At 40.3% G+C, this 25,767-nt stretch overlaps 1 protein-coding gene across 7 annotated transcripts in view; it reads right to left on the bottom strand.

The window, feature by feature from the left end:
- mrtfa (myocardin related transcription factor A) overlaps positions 1-12,402 on the bottom strand; it is a 58,182-nt gene extending 45,780 nt beyond the window's left edge. For 3 of the 7 annotated variants that reach the window (XM_012961405.3, XM_031900260.1, XM_031900261.1), the window contains exons 1-2: positions 12,252-12,402; positions 8,331-8,388 (exon numbers count right to left, since the gene is read on the bottom strand). In XM_012961405.3, coding sequence (XP_012816859.1) covers positions 8,331-8,360 — 30 coding nt within the window. In that variant the 5' untranslated portion in view covers positions 8,361-8,388; positions 12,252-12,402. 7 annotated transcript variants of the gene reach the window in all.
- Positions 12,403-25,767: the final 13,365 nt, after the last annotated feature.

The following is a 25,767-nucleotide window of genomic DNA, read 5'->3' as shown; positions in this document are numbered from 1 at the left end:
GCCTATGAGGGATAACCATAGCAGGAAAAAAATCTCGAAAATACCTGCCCCAACTTCCTATGATAAAATTCCTCTGCCCCATGAAATGTCATTGCGCACGTGCTTGTGAGGTAGCCTGCCAGGTTGCCTAGGGCACGCAACCAACTTGACCAACCCCTGATCTCTGCTACTGTGGACAACTAATCTCTCCAAAAGGCGTTTCCACAAGCGACAAAAGGGAACTGCCAGTGGAAAGGACTACACATTGCTTTGTGCAATGTTGCCTGCAGGAGAAAACTTTGCACGACTTCGGAAACCCACCCTGCAATTAATCCCCTCTAGTGGTGGCGACTAATCTTCTCGAATGCTTTCCAACCAACGAGAATGTAAGTTGCTCGTCGGAACAAAAATATGTGTTGCTTTGGCTTTCCGAAGTCACCAAAAATTTTCTTGTGAACACACTGTGTAAACTTGATCAATTAAGGCTGATGCAGTGCAGGCACATTTAGCCGATATCCGCCGAAGATATGAAATCTCTTGTTTTTTGGCGGATATCGGCTACATGTGTCTGCACCCGAGCGTATTTCATTCGGGTGCAGGCACAGGTTGGAGAGTATATTTTCGGCAAGCGTTTTTCCGCATGCCGAAAATATATGTCATTTGCTATTTGTGGCATCAGCCTATACCTTTAGGCTGATGCCACACCAGGCATAGGGCTGATTTTTTCGGCAAGCGGAAAAACGCTTGCCGAAAATGCAGCCCTACGCCTGGTGTGGCATCAGCCTTATCTGAACCTGTCCACACACATTCGTATTTAGTTGCTTGATTTCAATCATGTCCAGTTTCAAAATGTGTTCTGTGGTTGTACCATGTCAGCAAGTGCTAGTGCACCAGCAGATAAGGATGTAAAGAGCAGCCACAGCTCAGGCACCTCCCATGCCTACTGTCCAGGGAAAAGATGCCATCCACACTTTTCATTAATTCACGCATCCAGTAGCTAATCAAGTCTCAACAGTTGAACCTACAACATTTTCATTTCCTTACATACTACTGGGAAATCTATCAAAATATTGGATCATCATATGATACCATTTTTGATTAATGTACTGCTGTATTTTTATATGAGAATTACCACACAAGCACAGTTACTTGTATTTTTATGGTGATAATTGGCTGCAAGTTGGATGATTTCTGTACAATAAATACATTTAAATAAAATGAAGAAAAAAAAGAGCTCAAAGCTCCCTATGCCACATTAGGCACCTGTGCGGTTGACATCATTTCTCAGCAGTAGTTATGATTACCTTTACTCTATATACTACAAAGCCATTAAACAATTTAATCTCCTTTATTCAAAATAGTTGTGCCCTATGCAGGTACCTCTACTGTCTACTGGTGGTTCTGGACCTCGGATCTAGAGTTTTAAAGTCATGAGCACAGGGAGATAGTTTGAATAAGTTTTAGAAGCCCAGAATCCCACTGTGTAGGCACCAGTAACTCTTTTACTGTTTCAGCAATACCTGAACAGATTTCTTACTGACTGTGCCAACTGATGGTTGTTATATAAACAGAAAGCAAAAGCCATATAGCAAAACAGAAAAAAAAAACTTTACCATTAAAAATGGAGGGTTTAAAACACAGGAAAACAAACCTCTGACACATTACCATAACTCAAAATCCAAAGTATGAATACAATTAACTTTAAAGGGGAACTATCATGAATGGGAATCTGCTTAACTTGGCCCTTACATTGTCTGACACTTTCCCTCTCACTCACTAACAAACATCTAGAACTTTATTTCTTGGTTATTTATGAGAAAAACATGAGAAGAGGCACATATGACTTGCATTTTTGAGCAGCAGCAATCAAGTTAGTTAGTACAAAGGCCCAGCAACTTGAAACATACGTGCCAATTGAGTTGGCAGGTGATGCTGGGAATTGTAGTCAAACAATAAACTTTAGGACATCCACTTACACATTCTCATAAAACTACAATTTGCCTTTTGTATAACTTATAATTAAGTGTTGTAGGAACAGTAACTTGTGCTACTGTGTAATAACCTTGCAGTCACTCTTTATATGTATGCTGATTGACAACAGAATATATGGCTATTTCTTAAGAGTACAATGACTGGCTATAGCTGAGTAAATGCTACAGACTAACCAGGTGTGCCTGATTAGGCTCAGCTGACCAATCAAGAAGCCTGAAAGCCTGGCTAGTCAGTCTACAGGAGAGCACTGAGAGACATAGAGGGGTGTCTGCGAATCCAACATACAGGAATCTATGTGCCTGTACACACAGTTGCCTGTGCAAAGGTCTGTAAAATTGCTGAAATTGACGAGTCACTGTCACTTTTATGATTGTTCCCCTTTAACTTGTTATGTATGTTACTAATTGTCTCAAACTACCTATTACGTAATGCAGGTTTTAACTAACACCCCCATATCTTATACCTTTAAATTAGAATACATGTTAAATGTATACATGTATACAGATTTGAACTAAGATTTTGGCCTAGTATATATGGTATGCCTTTGTTATGCACAACCTGTTTGAAAGTTAAAGTGGAAAAGCTGTGATTAGGCTGTATAATTAGCAGTGCAATAGCAGGAGCTGCTGTTAGATGATGCAGCAATCATTACAAATTCTCCCCATGTGTCATTTGTTATAAGCATCTTTGCTATAAATATAGCAACCCCCATGGAGAGAATCAGGAACAAATGTCACATCCTCTTTCAAAATAAAGCTAGAGACACACACAAAATATGGTACAAAACTTTCAGACTGTTATTGTCCCATTTATACCATGACGATCAATCATTTAGTCGAACAGGTTCTAGTTTTAGATTGTTGCGTTTAAACATACAATCAATATCGGAACGTTCATCAGAAGAAGACTAAAATCTTAATGTGTATGGCCAGCTTTTAACGCAGCCCCCTGCAGCAATTATTTATTTATACAGTCTGTTTCTTTATGATAAAGAAAACAATGTAGTTGTAATGTGAATTTCCCATAAACAGGATGTCAAACTCTACCATCTAAAAGTCAATTAACTCTTTGTTGGTACACCAGGGCAGCATAAGCCACCAGTGCATGGCTAGATACATCAGTATGGCTGATTCATTATATCAATGATATGTCCATTATAACTTAAAGGCATGTAATTATGATGTATGAACTGCATATTTTTAACTTCTTGCATATTTCAAAAAAACATACTTAAATTCCCCAAACAGCAAGATCAAGCAAAAACTATGAATGAACTCCACCATTTTGTCCATCTTGGGCCTAATAAAGGACACACAGATTGATGCACTATTCAGACATTACGTTTCAGTGAAATTAAAGTAGAAACAAAATAAAGACATTAAAGCCTGAGGGCACAATGTTACATTCTAAGTACACAAAAATTTACCTCATCCTGTTACCCTCATTGAAGGCCTCTTAGGGGCTTATTTACTAGCAGTGGGCAAATTGTACCCTAGTATACATTGCAACCAATCAGAAACTAAAAGTCTGCCCAAAGTAACAAAAGCCAATTACTGCTTTGCCCCTCCGGCTATGAACCTGTTCCTTATGTTGTTAAACATGAGTGCAATGAATAGGGCTTGTGCTGAACATACTTTTTATCTATTGTTTTAATCTTGAAAAACCAATAGATTGTTATTTCTTGAGCTAAATGGGACAAACAGGGAAACTGCAGCTATTCCATGTTTTTGAACAAGCAGAATATCCAAGGCTATTGTGATACTAATATCTATAGTTAGTATTAGTGGTTGTATATATAGTTATGTATGTGAGTGTATAGATTGGTAAGCATAGGTTGTGTGTGCTGGGTTTAAATGGATGGGTTAAATTTGATGGACTCTGGTCTTTTTTCAACCCTATGTAACTATTTAACTATGTAACTACTATGTTTGATCCATGTGAGGCATAGATCACCAGTATACAACCCCTCTCATCGCCCTTTGCTTTGTCTGTTTTGTTGGCAGGAATCCTCTGCATATAATCTGGACAAGGAAATCTTTGTGCAACTGGTATATGTAATTTGAGCCAATAAGTTAAGTAGGTAAGCATCTCCCCCCACCAAAAAAAAAAGACTACACTAGTGTAAATAACATTACAAATCGTTTGCAGACAAAAAGTAAATAGATAGTATTCCTTTGAATAAAAAAAAAAAAACTGGTGCTGGCTTCATAAGTGCAGACATATGCAAATGCTTTAATGGCATCTTTAATTCCAAGTGTTCATTGCCATTTAGGCTTATGGAACACTGATAATTTAGGACAGAATTCAGTCTTTTAGGGTTCACACCAGTCAGATTTCTGCAGTTAGCCTGGTGTATATTTGACTAAATCCGCAATCCTCTAAAAACACGCTGCAGCACTTTACATAACCAGCAATTAAAAAGGTCTCAGAGTTCATTGGAGATAAGTAAATCAAGTACCTCTTCATACACTGTTGCAATTCTTCCCATCCTTAAGTGCATTGTGAAAATAAATAGGATGAGAGGAGTGCTGGTAGCTTTACTTCTATACAAACAAGTGGTTCCTAGCCTCAGTCATTCAGAACCATTACAGACAGCAGAAAAAAAAAAAAGGTGTGTGTGTGAGTTGTGATTCTTTTGTCTGCAAATTCAAAACACGACACATATGAACCACATATAAACCTCCAGGTATACAGGTTTTTCAAGACAAGATTGCAAATTTAACAAGAGCATAGAGTATTGTGCTGCTGGGTTTCTATAACAGGCATTAAGAAAAGAACAAAGTTGCGAGAAACACATGGGTTGATGGTTCTCTCAGATATGTAGAATCTGTAAAGCATAAGAATTTATTTATATTTATTGGAAATCACATGTAGTTAGCATTAAATGGGGATCTCCGCCCATAAACTCTCTCTGCATAATAAAAAAAAAAAACAATTATAATGCCTTTAGGTGACTATACACGTTGTGACCTGCTAAAGTGAGTAATTCGATCAGTCGGCCCTAGGGTCAAACAGTCTAATTAAAACGGTGGGTAGAGGCGCAGTTGGACAGAAGGCCACATCAATGAGCCAATGCAGTCCCATTTCTGATGGAAAAATCAAACCTGCCCTATCAAGATCTGGCCAATTTTATACCAGATGTCAGTCATTGTATGCATGTTGGCGATACCCATACAGGGGCAAATAAGCTGCAGAATTAGTCTAAAAGACTCGATTTGGCAGCTGAAATCTGCCCATGTATGGACTAATTTAGGTGTTCCAAAACAATGTATAAGTATATTATAAAGGGCATGTTAATCTTTTGCAAAGTCCTACAAGAGTGTCAGTACTTAGCAAAAGTAGAAATTTACCCATTACAATCAATTTAAAATTATGGCTCCTTTATTCCACTGGAGGAGGGAGTCACCTCATTTACTTCCCGCAAGAAGAGAACGGCAGCAGGGAGAAAGGAAGGTATAGAGTTAAGCACTTCTGTGCACAAGTGGTTTGGTTTCTTACGCAATACCCATCGCCAACTGGATTTATCTATACAGGAAGGCATGCGCAATAGCTCTTAACTCTTGGTAACCCCTGTGCGCTCTGTCTTCCCACTGCCGGCACTGAACCCGAAGCAGTAAATGACGAGCTTTATTTAATAAAGAAGGCATTTTTTTAAAACTAATTAAAATGGGTAAAGTTCTTTTTCTTCATACCACTTTAGAAGAACTTTGCAAAAGGTAAACATCCCCTTTAAGCAACATATTATTTAAACAGTTATTTGCAAATGTATTTGCTTCTGAACTCTGGTCTAGCTGTTTATATTGTTTATATTGACACCTGAAGCAGAAGTTAAAATCTACAGCTTTTTTATATATGTATATTGGAAAGTTGCTTAAATGTATATTTTCTTATTTTTTCATTAAAAATAAAATTCATTTTTTGGTAGAGGTTCTCTTTAATACTGCTTTTCTTGCATGAAACCAGCATCTGTGCAGACAGCTGCAAGTGTCAAATTCTCACCCTATATCAGCTGTTAATGGGCACAGTGCAGTAGCCCCTGCCATTCCCAAGTCTGCTCCTAGAGGACACTACTATAAGTCATACCGAGTCCCAACATCACATTTATTTATAGGAAGGAGGACAAAGACACAGAAGTTGGTTTTTATTTAATGGAACATGTTGCAACATTTGTAACATTCTTAGCATTCTTTTAAAGAGGTAAAACAAAACAGCAAAAATCACATCAACTTCTCCAAAGCCAAGAGGGTTTGTGAGTTAACTGCCTCTGCAAATGTATAGGGGGCAATCAACATAATTCTTAGGCTAGTGGCCTCCAAGGCTATTTCTTTGCCACCGCAGAAACGCAGCTGGAGAAAAAGCTGATGCGTACTTCCCTTTTTCGTGCCAAAATTAAATCTCTATAAAGCTATACATATTTAGTATTGGCAATAAAACCAGATTTTAGATATGTTTTTCTATATCATGAAATTTATGTAGGGTTTCCTTTTACAGTGGAACAGTGTGAGGCAGTAGTTGCCTGACAATTTGAATCTAAGCAGGGTGGGGAAATGGTTCTTATGAGCATCGTGACACTTTATTCATTTAACCAACGATGGCCATACATGGTAAGATTTGATTATTTGACTATGTCACCAAACAAGCAAATCTTCTCCCAATATACGCCCACCTGTGGCCGGTGTTTTACGGTAAAATATTTGTTTTTTTAGACCATTCCCATAACCTGTCCTTACCTGACCTGGTGTTGTGACTCACTTTCTGACCTATTTCCCCATAGAGATCAAGATTTTGAACAGGTGCTCACTAAGAACTCAACATGGTGTTGAGTATGGATCAATGCTGTGGAGTGGACAGCATTAAGCTGAAACAGTATGTAGTGTTTAGGAAAGTCTGAAGCCCTAGAGGATGTCAATATGCATAATACATGCACCTGCCCATCAATGGGCAAGTGCACTTATAGTACAGGTATGAGACCCATTATCCAGAATGCTCGGGACCCTGGGTTTTCTGGATAAGGGATCTTTCTGTAATTTGGATCTCCTACCTTAAGTCTACTAAAAAAATTATTTAACAGAAATTAAACCCAATAGGATTACTTTAGCTACAGTAAGGATTCATTATATCTTAGTTAGGATCAAGTACAAGGTACTGTTTTATTATTACAGAGAAAGAGGAAACCATTTTTAAAAAGGGGAATTATGTAATTAAAATGGAGTCTGCGTATGGCCTTTCCGTAATTTGGAACTTTCTGGATAGTGTGTTTCCGGTTAAGGGGTCCGATACCTGTACAGCCCTTTCTTTGGTGGTTAGGCTACTTCCCACATATTTAAAGGAGAAGGAAAGTCATTTAGCCATTTTACTACCAATAGATTAGCCTCACTAGTGCCACCTAGAATGCTATATTTATTCTGCAGAAAACTTTATCATACCTGAGTAAAGAGCCCTAGAAGCTCTCTCTGATTGCAGCTGCCATTTTAGCTTGGTGTTCATAGCTTCCCGTTTGCAGCTCTAGCCGTTATAGCTCAGATTACACATTCCTAAGGGTAGGGGGAGTGAGTTTTATGAAATCTTAAGGGAGGGAAGAGAGGAGAGAATTGTGCAGACTCTGGCCCCGGTAACAAATGATTTTTATGAGAGAGGAAGTCAGATTCCCTAACATGTTTACAAAAAAAAGGAGACAAAAAAATCCTGTGTTTCTTTTGATAGAAGACTCAGTACAGCATGTCTGTGAGTGCGTATGACTGTATTTACATTTCTGATAAATCTTACTTAGTTTTTACCTTTCCTTCTCCTTTAAAATCAGCATATGGTATAACTGGGGAAAAATTCAAACCTGCATGTCACCAGCCCTGGAAATAAAATGTAGTGAATATGGTCACACGATAGCAATTTTTCTGTTACAAGTGTGAAGTGTCAAGTTATGGTATAGAACTGGCCGGAGATGTATGCCATCCCACTAGATTTACATTATCTAGCCGGTGGGATGGCACTGCAAGGAGATTAGTCGCTCCCAACAACGAAGATTTGTCGCGCGGCGACTAATCTCCCTGTGTGTCACTGCCCTTACAGTTTACTAGTCATGCACCCCACAGGCTTCAATGTGTTTAAGAGGGGTAACAACTCACAGCTTTGCAAAAATGGGCTAATTACACATGGGTAAGTGAGCATGATAAATATATATGACTAAAATGTTATTTGCTCTGGCACCTTGCCTTTAGATATGCAAATACTGAGGTCTGCAAATGTTACAATCTGAGGAGGTTTATTAAAGTGTCAAATACACAACTAAATATTTTCAGTCGATGTTTTAATCCATCAGGTATGAACATTTTTGTGAACAGTTTCATGCTAGTAAAACTCACCTGGTTTATTTCCCCACAAAGAATTGGCATCTCTCTTCCATGCCACCATTCACAGTTACTGCAATGAGAGCATTAGGAGATTTTAGTTTAAAGACATTAAATCATACAGGTCCTGTATCTTGCCCTTATTGTCTGACCTTTCTTAAAATCTACTTACATCTTTCTTAAACATATTATACAGCTACAATATGATTAAAAGGACTGGGGGAAGAAAGCAAAAAACAATGTAAGTTGGCTACTACTGCAAGATATCTAGTTTAGAGACAAGTTGACCCCTCGGGTTGTGGGCCAAATAAGGTACTGGTTAATAATTGTTGGCATACAATCCTGTACACAAAAGCAAAAATGGCCATACACCGGTAGACAATTAAAGCTTTGGTATGATATTCAGTGATTAGAAATCTAACAGATCCACCGACTTCAGAACCATATTTTTACTCACTTCAACTTACTACCTGATGCAAACCACAACTGCATTATTTGCAACCTGACACTCTACCAACTAGCCACCATAAAACTTGAAACAATGTCATCCTTGCTTACAAGTACATCAGAGGGCATTATAGACAGATAGTGGGTGACCTTATTCCCACAGAAAACATCAGTGCACCAAATGTCACCCCTTTAGACTTAAAGGAGAGTCACTTGGGGGTGCCAAAATGTTACGCACCCCCAAGTGACTTGAATCTCTTACCTTTTACCCCGGGCTGGTGCCCCTGTTGGGAGAGAACAGCACCAGTCCGGGGTAGCAACTACAACAACTATTAGTTGTGCACTGCACAAAGTTGGCCTTTATGGAAGAGTGGCAAGAAGAAAGCCATTGTTAACAGAAAACCATAAGAAGTCCCGTTTGCAGTTTGCCACAAGCCATGTGGGGGACACAGCAAACATGTGGAAGAAGGTGCTCTGGTCAGATGAGACCAAAATGGAACTTTTTGGCCAAAATGCAAAACGCTGTGTGTGGCGGAAAACTAACACTGCACATCACTCTGAACACACCATCCCCACTGTCAAATATGGTGGTGGCAGCATCATGCTCTGGGGGTGCTTCTCTTCAGCAGGGACAGGGAAGCTGGTCAGAGTTGATGGATGGAGCCAAATACAGGGCAATCTTGGAGAAAACCTCTTGGAGTCTGCAAAAGACTTGAGACTGGGGCGGAGGTTCACCTTCCAGCAGGACAACGACCCTAAACATAAAGCCAGGGCAACAATGGAATGGTTTAAAACAAAACATATCCATGTGTTAGAATGGCACAGTCACAGTCCAGATCTAAATCCAATGGAGAATCTGTGGCAAGATCTGAAAACTGCTGTTCACAAACGCTGTCCATCTAATCTGACTGAGCTGGAGCTGTTTTGCAAAGAAGAATGGGCAAGGATTTCAGTCTCTAGATGTGCAAAGCTGGTAGAGACATACCCTAAAAGACTGGCAGCTGGAATTGCAGCAAAAGGTGGTTCTACAAAGTATTGACTCAGGGGGCTGAATAATTACGCACACCCCACTTTGCAGTTATTTATTTGTAAAAAATGTTTGGAATCATGTATGATTTTCGTTCCACTTCTCACGTGTACACCACTTTGTATTGGTCTTTCACGTGGAATTCCAATAAAATTGATTCATGTTTGTGGCTGTAATGTGACAAAATGTGGAAAAGTTCAAGGGGGCCGAATACTTTTGCAAGCCACTGTATGTACACTGGGGTTTGTTTGGAGGGGGTGAACTTGATGGACTTCTTTCAACCCAACTTGACTATCTAACTATCATAGACCTGAAGTAAACCATTTAAACACAAAAGTCACAAAACACTCTTATATTCCATAATATTTTGCCAAATAACCACATTTTTGTTGATCACCTGTGGCTACCAGCTGTAGGACTCAAACAGGGGATGGCCAAAATACTATTGTTCCATATCTAAAATTAAATGAAGGGCAGTTCTGTATGCTGATCTACCAGATATGGTTAAACAGAATGAAACTTTTTCCATAAGAAGCATAAAAGCAAAATCAAACCTGACGTACGGTCTGCTTCTTTTCACCTGTATTTTGTAGGCAAAGCTACACGGAGCGGAGTAGAGATCCAGAGTGGTATTGTCACTCAAAGTGCACATGCCCATATTCCTCTTTTCAAACCAAAGCAGTCCAAGCTTTTGATAAAGTAAAGTACTCACTTTTCTCTGACAACTGGAAATCAACACTTTGCAATTTCTAATTGCAGTGTAAGACAAAAGGCTGGGCCACAGGCTGCAGTGAGATCAGTTCCACAAACAAAATAGCATACGGGCTAGCAAAATAGTTTGTAGCATTTTAGCAAATATTGTAGCAGGGGGTTAACATATTAACCAATGGGAAGAAAAATGGCAGAACATCCTTACACAAAAGCAGTGCAACTAGCAACTGGAAAAGCAGTGGGAGACTATGTTAAGCAGCACTGTCCTAGATCATGAGAATTTTATAATAGTAATAACTAATATTCATGTATGCATGTATTCCAAAAAGCAGAGTCCAAACATAAAAGTAAATTAAGATGCATTTGATTTATTTTGAATTTAGCACACCACACATGCATGCATTCAAGTGCTTTTAAATCCCCCTGTCTCGCCTCCCAGAGGGAAAGTCCTTTGCACTCACCAGCAACTCCTATACGAAGGCAGCTTCTCTCTCAAGAAGGCAGGCCTTCTCTCTCAAGACTTTGACTGCAGCAGATAATTTCAATTCACACTTCCCAGTGTCTTGTTTCAACACTCCCCGCACCCTCTTGTCCAAGCAAAACAGATGACTTTACCTTCCCCGTCATAAGAGACGGAGTTTCCTAACAAACAGCCTGTTAAAGATGCACAAATTATTTTGGCTGGCTGTTGCTTAACTGCAAACCCCAGCTGCTGTATGTCCTTAGAAGTGACAATCAACAGCTGAAGAATGGAAGGTTGACATTTGTGAAGATACATAACCACATTTAAAATAAACCAGCTGCAACAGGCAACATGCCACAATAAGGGGCTACAATTCAGCACTCACCAACCCACACGTTTGCATCTCGGGTTGCACATGCCTGAGCCAATATCAGGGTTGTCACCTGGCTGGTATTCTACTAGCCAACATTAAACTAGCTGAAACTATAGTAACAGGAAAGTAAGGAAACAATTCTACAACCCTGACAAACTACATTTCCTCCCCAATCACATTAGTTTCAGACCTGAGACTATTAATGAATCAATTTATTACAGACTGGGTGACTGATGAGGAGATATCCTAGGATTCTAACTTGGGCTCATTACACTAAATGACTAAACAAGCTGTGCCCTTCTTCTTGCCCCTCCTGAGTTACTGTATCCAATTGCTGACAGTTTGCGCCAGGAAAAACTTATCGCCCCGGTATCCCCACCAGCCAAGGCTGTCACAGTGCGCAAAGAAATAAAGCTAATACATGAGTTGGGGCCGCAGGCTGAAAGTCCTTGTACACAAACTGGCAGCGTTTTAGCGATCATTATCGCTCATTGCCATCAACAAGAATCAGCATGAAGAAGGAAAGCCAAGCGCAGCTTTAATCCCGGTCGCTCATATACACACCCTGGATGCCATTGAGCCACAACAGCTCCCGCTCGAACCCACTTTACAGGCCTCTTCTGAACCTGCTGAGTAGACAGCACCGGAAACAAGACATCTTGATGCACCCAGCAACCAAAAAAAAACCCCAGAGTCCAATCAGTAGGCAGCGTCCATGTTGCTACACCTTTACGCGGAAGCAGGAAATGCGCTAATAACCACACACCCCTGCTCAATGTTATGATCGAATTCCAGCAGCCATATTGGTGCACTCACGGTGTGCTCACTGCGATAATCGTAAATGAGATTATATACGCGCTAACGACACATTAACAGCAAGACACCCGTAATACTTTTATGTCTTCGGTTACTAACCTGCATAAGTACTAAGGACGTGACCAGCAAAGCCTGTACTCTCCTTGTCCCATAAAGCGCCGTCACAGCACCAACCCCAAACCTTGCCCTGGTACAGCCACAAGCTCAGGGTGCAGCAACATGGTAATTCCAAGCTACTTTCTAGCCCCGCCCCTTCCCGCCTGTCCACTCACATCCGCACTTTTGTTATTACGCTTCAGAGAGAGCCAATAGAAACGCTTAAGAGTTACACGCTCTGAGCAAGCGCAGCAAAGATAACTTTTTCCTATGTTTCCAAAGCAGCTGGAGGAGTTCGTTTTATTGTAGGTACAAAAGGGCATGTTTATCTTTATATTGTGATTTACCATGTTCTAAATGTGCCTGTTTGTATGAAACTTTTTTATTTTGTCTTCATTATTTATTGTTTTTAACAATTAGCTTTACCACTCTGTTTCCAGCCTGCAATTGGAATTGTATGGAACCACAGCATAGACTGACAGTGAGGGTCCAGTTGTAAGGTTGTTGTTATTTGCTTATCTTACTTTCTGACCCTCTTTTATTGATTTAGCATTCTGACTTCCAAACTGCTAGTTCGTTGCTAGTGAAAATAAGCCCTAGTAACCAGATAGTGCTTACAATTCTGACCCAGAGTTGCTGAAAAAGAAATGTAAATATTTTTAAAAAAAATAAAAAACGAATACCAATTTCAAATGGTATTAGAATACTGCTGTCTACATCATTAAAAATAGAATTTAAGGTAAAGCACTAAAACATTTTGTCTAGCCCTGCACTTAATAGCAAATGCCCATGCCGTGTGCACTTTTGCCCAACAATTTGTGCCTATATGTTACCCAACCACTTGGATTGTAAGCTCTACGGGGCAGGGACCTCCTTTCTACTGTGTCTCATGGCACTTAATCTCTGTGTATTTATACTTATTTATTTTAGGGGGCCAAAAGATCTTGCTGTGAGGCCCAATAACAAGTCAGTAGAGTTCATTAAAATAGTAAAAATGACTAATAAGAGGAGAAGGAAAGGCTAATAAAGAGCAGGCAGGCATGCCTTTAGTTCTCTCAATAGTGCCCTTAAGTCTCCCCATATTTCTCCTGTTCAGATGATCAGAAGCCTCATAAGAAGAAAAAAACACTGAGCTCTGTAAAGAAAATTCCCATAATGCCTTGCTCCTGCACCGAGACCAAGACCCGCGTACATGCTCAGTTTGTAAGACTATGAGGAAGCTTCCTGCTGATTGGCTCAGATCCACATTCCTAAGTTGGGGGGAAGGAGTTCTTAGCATTCTTGAGGGAGGGGGGAGCAGGAGAGAGGAGAGAGCTGCTTGTCTCTGGCACAGGAAAACAAAGAGACATCAAATCCTATTTATTTTGACTGAGGACTCAGTGCAGTGTTTCTGTGAGTGCTTATGGCTGTATTTACATAGACCTTTCTGATAAAGCTTACTTCATTTTAAACTTCCCTTCTCCTTTAATGTTCAAATAAAGTCAGTCAATTCATTGGGGGCATGTAAGTTTTTTTTTATTTCATTGGGGGTGGTCAGTTAGTTTGCCCTAACTTTCTACCACCTACCTGCCCCTGTCAAGCTGCTCTGCCTCATCATTGCTTTATTAGTAAGTTACCCATTTTTATTTGTAAATTTCTAGGCAAGTCAAGAAAGTTTTTACAGTAGTTACAAAGCTTTAGTGAAAGTTTTATGTAATTTTGCGCTATGTGGCTGCCCCCCCCCACCTTGATGGTGACCCTGTGCCCACCCAAATCTGAATATGAGTTTTAATAAGGCCCCCGAATGTAGATATAACTATTTTATAGCAAAACACAACATTGGGATTGGGATGATGCTCTTCTCAGTGTTGGAGGGGAGGGGTTCTAATATTTTACTCATTATGTGAATCCAGTTGATGTTAGATGCTGCCAGATGCTGTACACTGAACAGATATTTTAATATTAAGTACTATTAAGGAAACAGTAAAGGTCAAATATGTATCTAATGTGCATGTCCCCTTGACTAGACAATGCTTTTTAAATGGTCTAGAGCAGTGCTGTCCAACTGGTAGCCCCCTCTGTGTGGCCTCCCCACCTGTATGGCTGCTGTGACTGCTTACCTTTGTGTAAGCTTTAAATGGTATCAATACTGAGATTAACTGCCCCCTGCATTGTTCATACCTTTAAGTCCCTGCATTGTTCACAACTGTTCACTGTAAGCATCCACATTTTTGCATGTACACCCCTCAGACTGTAGGAGCAGTGCCAGCATTGTGTCACTGTATTTGCTGCCTGTGTGTGCCATACTCTGCCTACCCTATGCTACCTGTGTGTGCCATACTCTGCCTGCCCTACCCTGTCCGTGTGTGCCATACTCAGCCTGCCCTATGCTGCCGTGTGTCATACTCTGACTGCCCTATGCTGCCTGTGTGTGCCATACTCTGCCTACCCTACCCTGCCTGTATGTGCTATACTCTGCCTGCCCTATGCTGCCTGTGTGTGCCATACTTTGCCTGCCCTACCCTGCCTGTGTGTGCCATACTCTGCCTGCCCTATGCTGCCTGCGTGTGCCATACTCTGCCTGCCCTACCATGCCTGTGTGTGCCATACTCTGCCTGCCCTATGCTGCCTGTGTGTGCCATACTCTGTCTGCCCTATGCTGCCTGTGTGTGCCATACTCTGCCTGCCCTATGCTGCCTGCGTGTGCCATACTCTGCCTGCCCTATGCTGCCTGTGTGTGCCATACTGTGCCTGACCTATGGTGCCTGTGTGTGCCATACTCTTTAGGATCCACTAAAAGACTACAAGATACACTAAAAGAGTACTGGAGAAACAACTGTGCATCAGCTTAGTAAATATGAATATAGAAATGGGGATGAAAATCCTGTAGCTTTACATTTTGCCCATAATAACCATCCTGTGAGCTCTTTAAGAGCTATGGTGATTGAAAAAGTGCCACAGCTTAGTAGGGGTGGAGAGAGAGCAAAGGTGTTATTGTGTCAAGAATCCTTTTGGATTCAAAGGTTGGAAACAGTACAACCAAAAGATCTAAATTCATACTTGTCCTTTAAATGCTTTTTAAATGTCAGGTGATGGATATGTTGTGTTTTATACTTAGGGAAGGGTCGTTCATTGGACCAGCCTATTATGGGTGGTTCCTAATGTTATAATATAAATGTTTGTTTCAACACTTGTGATGTGTTTTTGTCCTAAGGAAGACAGCCCTCTGTGGTGTCGAAACGTTGATATAATAAAGAAAATGTTTTTACAATTTTGATACAAAATTGTGCATCAGAATATTTTTTGGCCTCTGGTAATGGAGGGGAAGAACTGAGATGGTGAAAAGCTTTGGACAAGGAGTGCAGGCCTGTTCTTCAAAAGTGTATGAATATAGAAATAAAATGCAATGCTGTCAGCTGGTTCTGACCTTATATACCTGAGGTGTCATTTCTGACCTGCTCCTGTCAAGCAGAGCAGAGAAAGAGGATGCAGACATTTTTAGCCCAACGGATGCTAAGTGTAAAAAACGCGTCATGTCCTGTACTACGGTTACTGAGCTATTGGACTTTTTTACTGAGAATCTGTACCGCATCCTGCCTTGATTGGTAAGGCACAGAGTGACCTCTAGTGGGGAATAGTAAGCTGCAATAATATCCACTGGTATGATTATTATACCCTCCTTGCTGAGAGATATTGGTTTTAGAGGTGTTTGAAAGCAATAAAAAGTCAGAACATGTGAATTTTGGATTATGATTAAAAGGTTTGATAGAGCTACACATTTGCTTCCCTTTCATGCATCCTCCAACAAATATAGTCCTGAGCTGTGATTTATTTAGACTGATACTCAACGGAGCAAAAGTAAAAAAAAAAAATGCAGCCTGAAGGACCGTAATTACAATTGCACATTCCACAGGATGAAGGTTATGTTATGTCTAACATAATATGTAATATATGTATCATTATATTGCAGCATTTTGTATAATCCATACATATGTATCTTTTACAGGCTTGGAACTTTCAGAGCTGTAAACATAAGAGCACAAATGTTACATATTATGGTATAAGGGCTCCATCTACTGGACATTTCACTGTAACATTCAATTAGTTGTGATCAGTCTATTACTAACCAATTAGAAAATAGAAAGGAGGAGGAGGAGAGGAGCATGTTCATTTATTTTACATTCATAATGATATTAACACATTGCTATAACTATAAGGAATGTGTTGTTGTTATTACTAATAATGCAGCAATGGTTTTTTTTTTTATTTATAAGTTCCCCTAAGCCGCACCCACCTGCATAGACCCCCATCCCAAGTGAGAGATTTCATCCCAGCATGCCTAAATGACCACAGGAAGCTGCTTTCTCCATACATCTGACACACTTTACAGGCCCAGTGACAAAGGCCCAGTCCTAGGGTGGTACACATTTAGGAGCGGCACACCACACAGCCACACCTAAACTTCACCCACATACGGAGCACTGGGGACAGGACACACAGAAAACTTCAGCGCGTCCTGTCTTCACTGCTCCATATGTGAGCTAAAAGGATGCGCATGCGTGTGATCCTGAGGGGGGGGGGGGCTTATTACAGCTGCCTCCGGGTGCCGTAATTAGGAATCCGGTGTTGACGCTATATGTTAGGGTAAGTGTAGCAGTGCCAGGGTTGGCTTAGAAAAACTTTTGTACAAAATGAATGTAATTTTGCATTATTAGTTATAGGAACATCCAAAAACCAGGTGTAAATAACCATGTTTTGCAATTTGCAACTTGTCTTTTGCATTGCACCCTTATGCGCAGGCCTTTGTGCTCCACAAAAGAATGCAAACACCTATACCTTTTCCATGAATATAGTGCTGCCTGCATTTGGTAGCAATGGATTCACGAAGGTCAGAGGTAACAGTGCTTGGCTATTCAGCACTTTTGCCTTTTTTAAGGAGAACTAAACCTATATGAAACCAATATGAAATGCAGTATTATATACTACATAGTAATACTATATAGTATTATAGTAATCTATATTATAGTAATTGACAGAAGCACAGAGCGTGTGCAGTAAATGAGGAGAAAAGGAGATTGGGGGCTACTGGGGGCATAGTTGGAGGCACAGATCTTTCCTGCTAAAGGGATGTGGATACCTTGAGCTAATACAGAACCCCAAAACTTAGTAACATTTCTACCCTACATATTTATCAAGCTTTAGTTCTCCTTTAATAAATGCCCTAGCTGCTGCTGATAAATCAGTATTTGAGTCACAGTGGTGTGGTCACATGGCCAGCTGACTGGGAGGGAGGAATTTTGCTGGAGCAAAGAGAGTAAATTAAAAAGAGATCCCTTTCAGTGTGTTTTCAAGCCACTTTCTGTGGGTGGGTTGTAAGCATTTTTGTGTGGGTATCACTTCCAGGCTGAGAGAGAATTTGTGGATAGGCACTTGAAAAAATGTAATAATATTTTTTTAAAACCTCCGTGAATGTATAATGACTGGCCCAAGGGGTATTTGCTCTGTTGCCGCTGTAGCCCAGCCTATGCCAGGTTCAGATCTACAGACAGCCCATCTTTTTATTAGTCAGTCGTGCTGCTGAGGCAGTCTGCAAACCCAAAGCCCGGGGAATATCTGGATTTGTCTCTAGACATGCTCTTCTGCCTATAAAAGCCGCCAGGTCTAAATGCACGGAGGTGCAGCCTCTAACTGATAGAGAAGTAGTGCTATAGAGGTTGGTATCACCTAGGGGTTCCAGAATTTTCTATACATTACAGGTTCACACCAACAAGTTTATGAACTTTTTTCCTTTAATGTCCTGACAGTACTGTTGCTTGGGTAATGGGTAATTAACCCCCCATTAATAAGACTTGCCCCATATTAGCAGCCTTATCTATTTGCAACAGGAGCTGAGCAACCTGTTACAACTGATTTGTGGTTGGGCCTCAGTGGCTGAAAAAGCCTATGGGGCAATTATGATCTGATTGTTGCCAGATGACCATATCAGACAAGAATCTGCTTATTTGTTGACCTCGCCAAACCACCAAAAAGCAAAAGTAACATAAGCATGGGATTCATTTTGGGGATTCAGCTGTGCTTATTGATGCAACCCACTGTGCAAAACATACAGTTTCTGGTAATTCAGGGTGGTGTTAGGTTGAGAGTTTCCCAGCCTTAATAAGTGCACTTGTGCATGATTCATCAGACCAGGTAGGACAGACGCAATAATGCGCAGTGCAACTATATAGTTTATTGAATGTAACTTTGCATAATGTAAATAGCACAAAAATACCGGCACAACAGGACTTGTTTAAATGGGATAAACCCTGCTGATTTTTAATAGTAGCAAACCATGTAACGTTTCGGGGGCCCCGAAGTCTCTCTAAATACTGTGAACCAGGTGGAAAAGAGTGGAAAGGCCAGGGTGTGCTGGTGAGTGTGAATTGACATTGCATAATGTTACATTTAATAAAATATATAGTTGCACTGCGCATTATTGAACTGGAAGGATGGGAAGCCTCGATAAAACCATGTCGGTATACCAAACTAATGTAGTAACGTAGCGTTAAGATAAATCAGATGTAACCTCCAGTTCATCTTTATAATTTGTAGTTGCAAGATTTTAATTCTATGAATGGGGTGTGGGTTTTGTTCACATCATGTAGCACCAATGTCCTGATTTTAAGAATGTCTGAGTAAAAGGGAATGCTTGAATTTATTATGCAGATCTTTTATTTGGCTCTCTTATTAAATGCAGCCCCTGCTTGATGAACCAAGGAAGACCACTCTCAGAATGACATCTTTCTAGTAGGGCATTTATAAACCTACAGACCTCAAGAACTAAAGAAGTTCATACCTCATGGTTTAAATCTTCCATCCCCTTTACCAGTTTAGTTGCAGTCTCTGTACTCTCTCCAGCTCATTAATATCCTAATTAAGAACTGGAGCCCAAAACTGCACTGCATACTCAAGGTAAAGCCTCACCAGAGACCTATAAAGAGGTAAAATGATTTTTCCATCCCTTGAGTTAATGCCCGTTTTTAAGCAAGACAGCACTTTATTTGCTTTAGTAGCCACTGAATGACACTCCCTGGAATTAGACAACTTGTTATCTACAAAAATCTCCAAATCCTTCTCAGTTAAGGATCCCCCTACACACTGTCATTTAGTGTGTAACTAACATTTATATTACCGTATTCGCCGTATAAGACGCACTTTTTCTTCCCCAAAACTGGGGGGGAAAAGTTTTATATGTCTTATACGACAAACTGCGTCTTCCTCTATGTGCCGTGGCTCTCTGCTACATCCTCGCTTTTATAAGGTTGCGCCCGTGCGTACTGACGTCACACGCGCAGGGCGCAACCGTATAAAAGCACAGAAGCAGCTGGGAGCCGCGGCACAGAGTGGAAGACATCACGGGAGCCGGAGGCCCCTGGGGGGAGGTTAGGGGGGAAATGGAAGATGCTTGGGGGCCCTGGGGGAAGCTGAAGAATGCTGGGGGTGCCGTGGGGGAGCTGGAGGATGCTTGGAGGCCCTGGGGGATGCTGAAGGATACTTGGGGGGGCCCTGGGGGAAGCTGAAGGATACTTGGGGGGGCCCTGGGGAAAGCTGAATGATACTTGGGGGGGCCTGGGGGAAGCTGAAGGATACTTGGGGGGGCCCCGGGGGAAGCTGAAGGATGCTTGGGGGGGGGCCCTGGGGGAAGCCTCACTATGTGCGAGCCCAGAGACAATTAACTTTATACAGTTGATATAAAATATTTTACTACAGTATTTGGTTCAGAATCTTTTTTTTCTAGATTTTCCTCCTTTAAAATTGGGTGCGTCTTATATTCCGGAGCGTCTTATAGGGTGAAAAATACGGTATTTCTACCAAAGTGCAAACTTTGCACTTGTCAACATTAAACCTCATTTTACATTTTGCTGCTCAGTTTTCCAGTTTTGTCAAATCGCTCTGCTCAGCATCCTGCATGGAACTTATAGTTCTGCACAATTTAGTATCATCAGCAAACATAGAAACAGTACTTTCTATGCCCACCTCCAGGTCATTAATAAACAAGTTAAAAAGCAAAGGACCAAGGACTGACCCCTGCAGTATTCCACTAACCACACTGGCCCAACTAGAAAATGTACCATTTACCCCCACTCTTTGTACTCTATCCTTCAGCCAGTTCTCTATCCCAGTTCAAATATTATGTTCCAGGCCAGTATTCCTTAAAGGAAAAGTAACACTAAACATTTTTAAGTAAAAAATCTATTCTACCCTGCCCCAATAATTGCCCTATCCTGGACACCATTTATTATTTTGAATGCTTTATTAGAAAATACCTGCTAAAACTTGGCTTCCAGTCATTTGAAATAGGGCAATACAGCGATGCAGGGCAGAATCCACTATGTGATGATCGACTGATCGATCCTAGCCCGACTCCTTCCTATACAGAAGGAAAGCTAGGAGGAGAAGTCGATCGTCGCATAGTGGACTGTGCATCACCGTATCTCCGTATTTCAGTTTTAGCAGGCATTTTCTAATAAAGCATTCAAAATAATAAATGGTGTGCAGGATAGGGCAATTATTGGGGCAGGGTAGAATAGATTTTTTACATAAAAAATGTTAGTGTTACTTTTCCTGTAAGAAGAGAGGTTTGTCAATCACACGCTAACCTCATTTAATACCCTGGGATGAATCCCATCCGGTGCTGGACCTTTGTTTACCTTTACATGTTCAAGTCTCTTTTGAACTTCCTCCTGAGTGACCCATGCGTCAGTAGTTATATTACTAGAATTGGGTCTATTAAAACAGAAGCCTGATTAGCTGGCTCCTCAGTGGGGTTGACAAATAAAATATAAGAGCTTAGAATTAATGCTTTTTCCCTTTTCACCCACTGTCATAAAAAGGTTCCCACCCCTTCTTGCTTCTTTTTTTTGCTATTTACATATTTTAAAAATAATTTTGCAATACCCCTTTCCATCTCTATTTTAGCTTGCCTGATAGCTTTTTTGAAAGTTTATTTGCTTCCTTGTACCTGATAAAAGTTCATTACACTTTCAAAATATATTCCAACATATATTTATTTTTCAGTAGCTTGAACTCACCAGTTCAGATCTGGACTGAGATTGAAAATAAGCCATACTTAAAGTAGACAGAGGCCCAAACAGCCCCCACAGGCCTAATAAATAGTGACTGTTTATGGCAGGACTATGCAACTGGAGGCCCGTGTTATTATTTATGGTCCTCAGTCTGCTCAGCTGCTCCATAGACTTCACTATATGACAGTATCATATCGTAATAAGTTGGACACCATTGGTCTATGGCCACCATTGGTCTATGTGACCACCACCCAGTAGCTCACAAGCAACATGTTGTTCACCCCCTCCCCCCCCCCCCTTTGATGTTGCTCCCAGTGACTTCTTAGTAGGTGCTCAATTTTAGATTTTGGCTAGGATGCAAGTTTTGGAAGCACAGAGACACAATTTTACTCCAAGCAGCCCAGACAGGGCTACCAAATGGCCAATTACAACCCTTATTTGACATTCTTAAGGAACTTTTTTCATGCTTGTATAGCTCACCAACATTTTTTTACATCTGAGTGTGGTTCACAAGTACAAAAAGTTGGGGATCCCTGATATTTAAACCCACGGGCATCTGCCAGAAACTACAGATTGCCAGACCAGGCCTGCACCTGTTCCTTTATGGAAATGGCATACTTCAATAACCGCAAAGCAATTTGGGAAGTGGATCAGCTCTTGCTGTGCTTCATAATTTAGATGTTTGCCATTGATGCCTTTACAGAGGTTCCCCAGCAGCCTCAGCCTTTACAGCACTCTCCTCTGTAATGTGCGTGTAATCTTCTGTGATCGTGCAAATCGTTAAAGTCTCACCAGCCCGGGGCTACTTGCCTCTCTGCCACCCAGGCTGGCCTGTTACAGCTGCTACTCTCCTCTGCTTTTCACACACATATGTGTCAGTGAGTGCTCCCTGTCCGCTCACGTTAATGCGCTCCGACAGCTGGACAGTGATAATTAAGGTTGCCTGGATATCAGAAATGACAACCAATGTAAGCAGCGTACTCTGAGGGTTGGGACTCTACCCCGGGCTAATAGAGCAAAGCTCTAATACTGGGCAATGGACTCTAATGCTCAGACTTAGGAATTAAACAAACAGTGTTTAATAACAGCACAGTCTAGCTTACATTCTACTTACTAATAATATCCCCCACACAAGCAACAGATTTATCTAAAAAGGACAAATTGAACAGGTAGTAAAGTATATCATTCATCTATGTAGGTCATTTATCAAGATAAAGGATCCTGGAGGGTGCATATTAATATCCTATTCGCTCTGGCAGAGACATCATCAAGGTCACTAGTGAGATAAATAACCAGACTTCCTTTTGCCCAGGCATTTTCAGTTTTGTCACATCATTGACATCATCTGTGATTCCATAAGGCATTTCTGCTGCACCCATCAATAGAAATAGTGTGTGTGCTGACCAAATGCGCCACTCTACTGGATAATGTTTAGATTACTGCAAATAGAATATTAACTGTAGGATTTAGCTGGTTGTGTAACTTCTATTTCTTTATCAGAAGCAGACAAAATGTATAAAAATATAGTTTATTCATTTATACTTACAAGTTGGTGCTGCCATGCTGCTTGACTCACATTACAGCTCATATACTAACCTATAGAGCAGGGTGCAAAAAACAAGTACTGAATTCCATGTTTTTTTGCACTTTAGAATGGATTCACAATGAGTCTCATGTGGAGACATGTAGATGTACCCTTTCCCACTCAAACCACATCAAAAGTAAAGGACTTAACACAGAGACTTAACAAGAGCTATTGTCTATGGAGTACACTCTAAATAGGCATTTCTAACTAATTTTTGATTTTTATTGTAGAGGTTGTAGTAACTTTTGGGATTCAAACCCTCTCCCACTCCCAACTTGTGCCTCAATTTGCCTGTCATTTAGAGACTTCAGGCTGCAAAGAGCCCTGTACTTACTGCCCACTGGTACTCCTAAGGTCTCAAAGCTAGCTAGAGGCCAAATATATAAATCTCTTTTAAATCCAGAGGCTGCTGTAGTAAGTGATGTGTTAGGTCTACAGAATGCATATATACAGAGAAGAAATGCTCTTTTGCACCCCTATAAAATTAATGACTTTAGGTAGAAGTAATTTGCCAAAAATAGAATGAAGAGACCACTGGATGCAATGATTAAATCTGGACACAACATATTCAATAAACCGTCATTAACAAACACTGTAATTCACTAGGAACATCTGAATGCCTTACCCCATTAAAGTATAGGAATCCCTTTGGGAACACATTTAAACTTAATGCATTGCACGCAATGCAGGCAAAACACTTTAAAATTTCCATGTATACGTGCCCTCAGGGATTAGTCAAGTGTATGTAAGCATGTGTCTATATTGTTATTGACACTGTTCTACTTGCATACAAAGTGCAGTACATTAAACCAATAAAATGATAAACAGAATTTGAACAATACAACAACTAAACATAAATATACACAACACATGCAATTACATTCAGGAGTAAATGTTATGTTTTAAGAGCCAAAACAGCAAGGATGTCCCTGCTCTATACAGCTTACAGTCTAAGTGAAGATGGTTATTTCCCAAGGATACAGTTATTATTATTCTTTATTTATATAACCCTAACACAGACCTTTACATAGATAATTCAGCATTTGCATTAGCCCCTGCCCCAGAAAAGCTTGCTATCAGCCAGTTATCCCGCCTGTATGTATTTGGAATGTGGGAGGCAATCAGCAAAAAGCCACTCACATACGCTACACAGCTAAAAGTATGTGGGCACCTCCCTAACAAATATCGCATTCCCAAACCAAGGGTATTTATGTGAAGTCAGATCCTCTCTTTGCTGCCATAATAGCCTTTATTTGTATGTTTAAAGCAAAACTTTGGAAGTCACACTTCCATTATACTTTAATTTTACTTAGCCTTGGAGTGCTTCCCGCAATCTCTTTTGTATTTGAGTAGAGAATCGCAAAATACTCTGACCTAGAATCAATGTGCACTTCATCTTAAGTTGTCTTTTTATAATTGTATCTCCTTTGTATACGTCTCTGAGCCTGAAGCAAGGAAAATGTGTGCATTTGCTGCATGAGATCTCTTTAGGTAATTCACTACTCAAGTATTTTATTATACAGAGAGCTGCACTGTTGGATCTTTTTGTTTAGTTATATTTTCAACTGGATGCTTCCTAGCCATTTTTTAAGTGTGACTCCCTCTATCCAAACCATAAGTTGCTCTCTGAGGATGCTGGTAGTTGTAGTCTGAAGACTATAGTATCACAGTCTTGGACACCAGCTGGCACTTATATATGATATATTAAGATTATTCTGTGCAACTGCAAACGTACCATCCTATTGTAAATTTTCTTTAGTTTGGACATCAGGGTGATCATATGAGCAGAAAAGGACAAAGCAAAGTACAAAAGACAGTTCGGTGGCACACTGTGAGTACGCTATAGAGATATGTGTAGTGAAAAAGTCAAGGACAAACAAAGCCTGCAGGAGGGAGGGGGGTATGGCAAGCAACGGAAGCAGGATTTGCAGTCAGAGGCCTTTTATACACGGCAACATACACACATTTATATTACATGGAAGCTCAACTGTCCTGTTTGGGAGGCATGATATTTCTGTAACGTTCAATCACTCAATTATGGAATGAAATCGAGTAGGACGTGGCCACCTTGCTTCTGCAGTAATACACTATCCATATTCTCTTGCTTCCTGTGCAAACAGTAAACTTTGTATTTTCATTAGCTCATAGACAGCTCTCCCTCTCTTTAAGAGAAAAAAATATACGATCACTAATACATAATCCACTGTAGAAAACTCAACTCAAGGAAGCGGAAAAGCCACATTCACAACAGAAAAGAAGAAAGAAGAAAAATAGGTGTCAGGCACTCTTAAGGAACCATAGGCCAACAAAAAATGGAAATGTTTATTTATACCTTCATCTCAAAAGCCTTACGCGATTCGTGTTCAAAATGACACTTAATGACATCTAAATGTACACAACACAATAAGGCTGAGATGAAGGTTTAAATAAAGATTCTTTTCATTTTTTAATTCTTTTTGTTGGCCTATCTGTGATTCCGTAAGAGTGCCCAACACTCATTTTTCTCCTCTCTCTCTTTAACACAAGTTCTAATCTATTCTAATTATATTTAATGGTAATTTGGCCAGCAATCCTTCTGGAATTTAATAAACTTTCTTCAACATGTAATATACAAACAAATCTATAATATATATACACACACACCAAACTTTAATTAGCCACATGACTTTATTTTACACAAAGCAAGATGCTTGTGTAGCAATAGATATGAATGTGACCTAGACCTTAAATTACAATACCAGCAAAATGTATGGGAAAAGCAACTGAATTAGAGTCAGAGTTAGAGTCACAAATGGACAATTTCAACTTACTGTTAATCAGGCAAGGGCAGTGTAAAACACAAGACTATGCAATCAACAATATATCAAAATGCTTAAAGATACTAAGCATA

This window comes from Xenopus tropicalis, chromosome 4 (assembly GCF_000004195.4).
Source record: "Xenopus tropicalis strain Nigerian chromosome 4, UCB_Xtro_10.0, whole genome shotgun sequence".
NCBI lineage: Eukaryota > Metazoa > Chordata > Amphibia > Anura > Pipidae > Xenopus > Xenopus tropicalis.
This window is presented reverse-complemented; position numbering and strand designations above follow the sequence as displayed.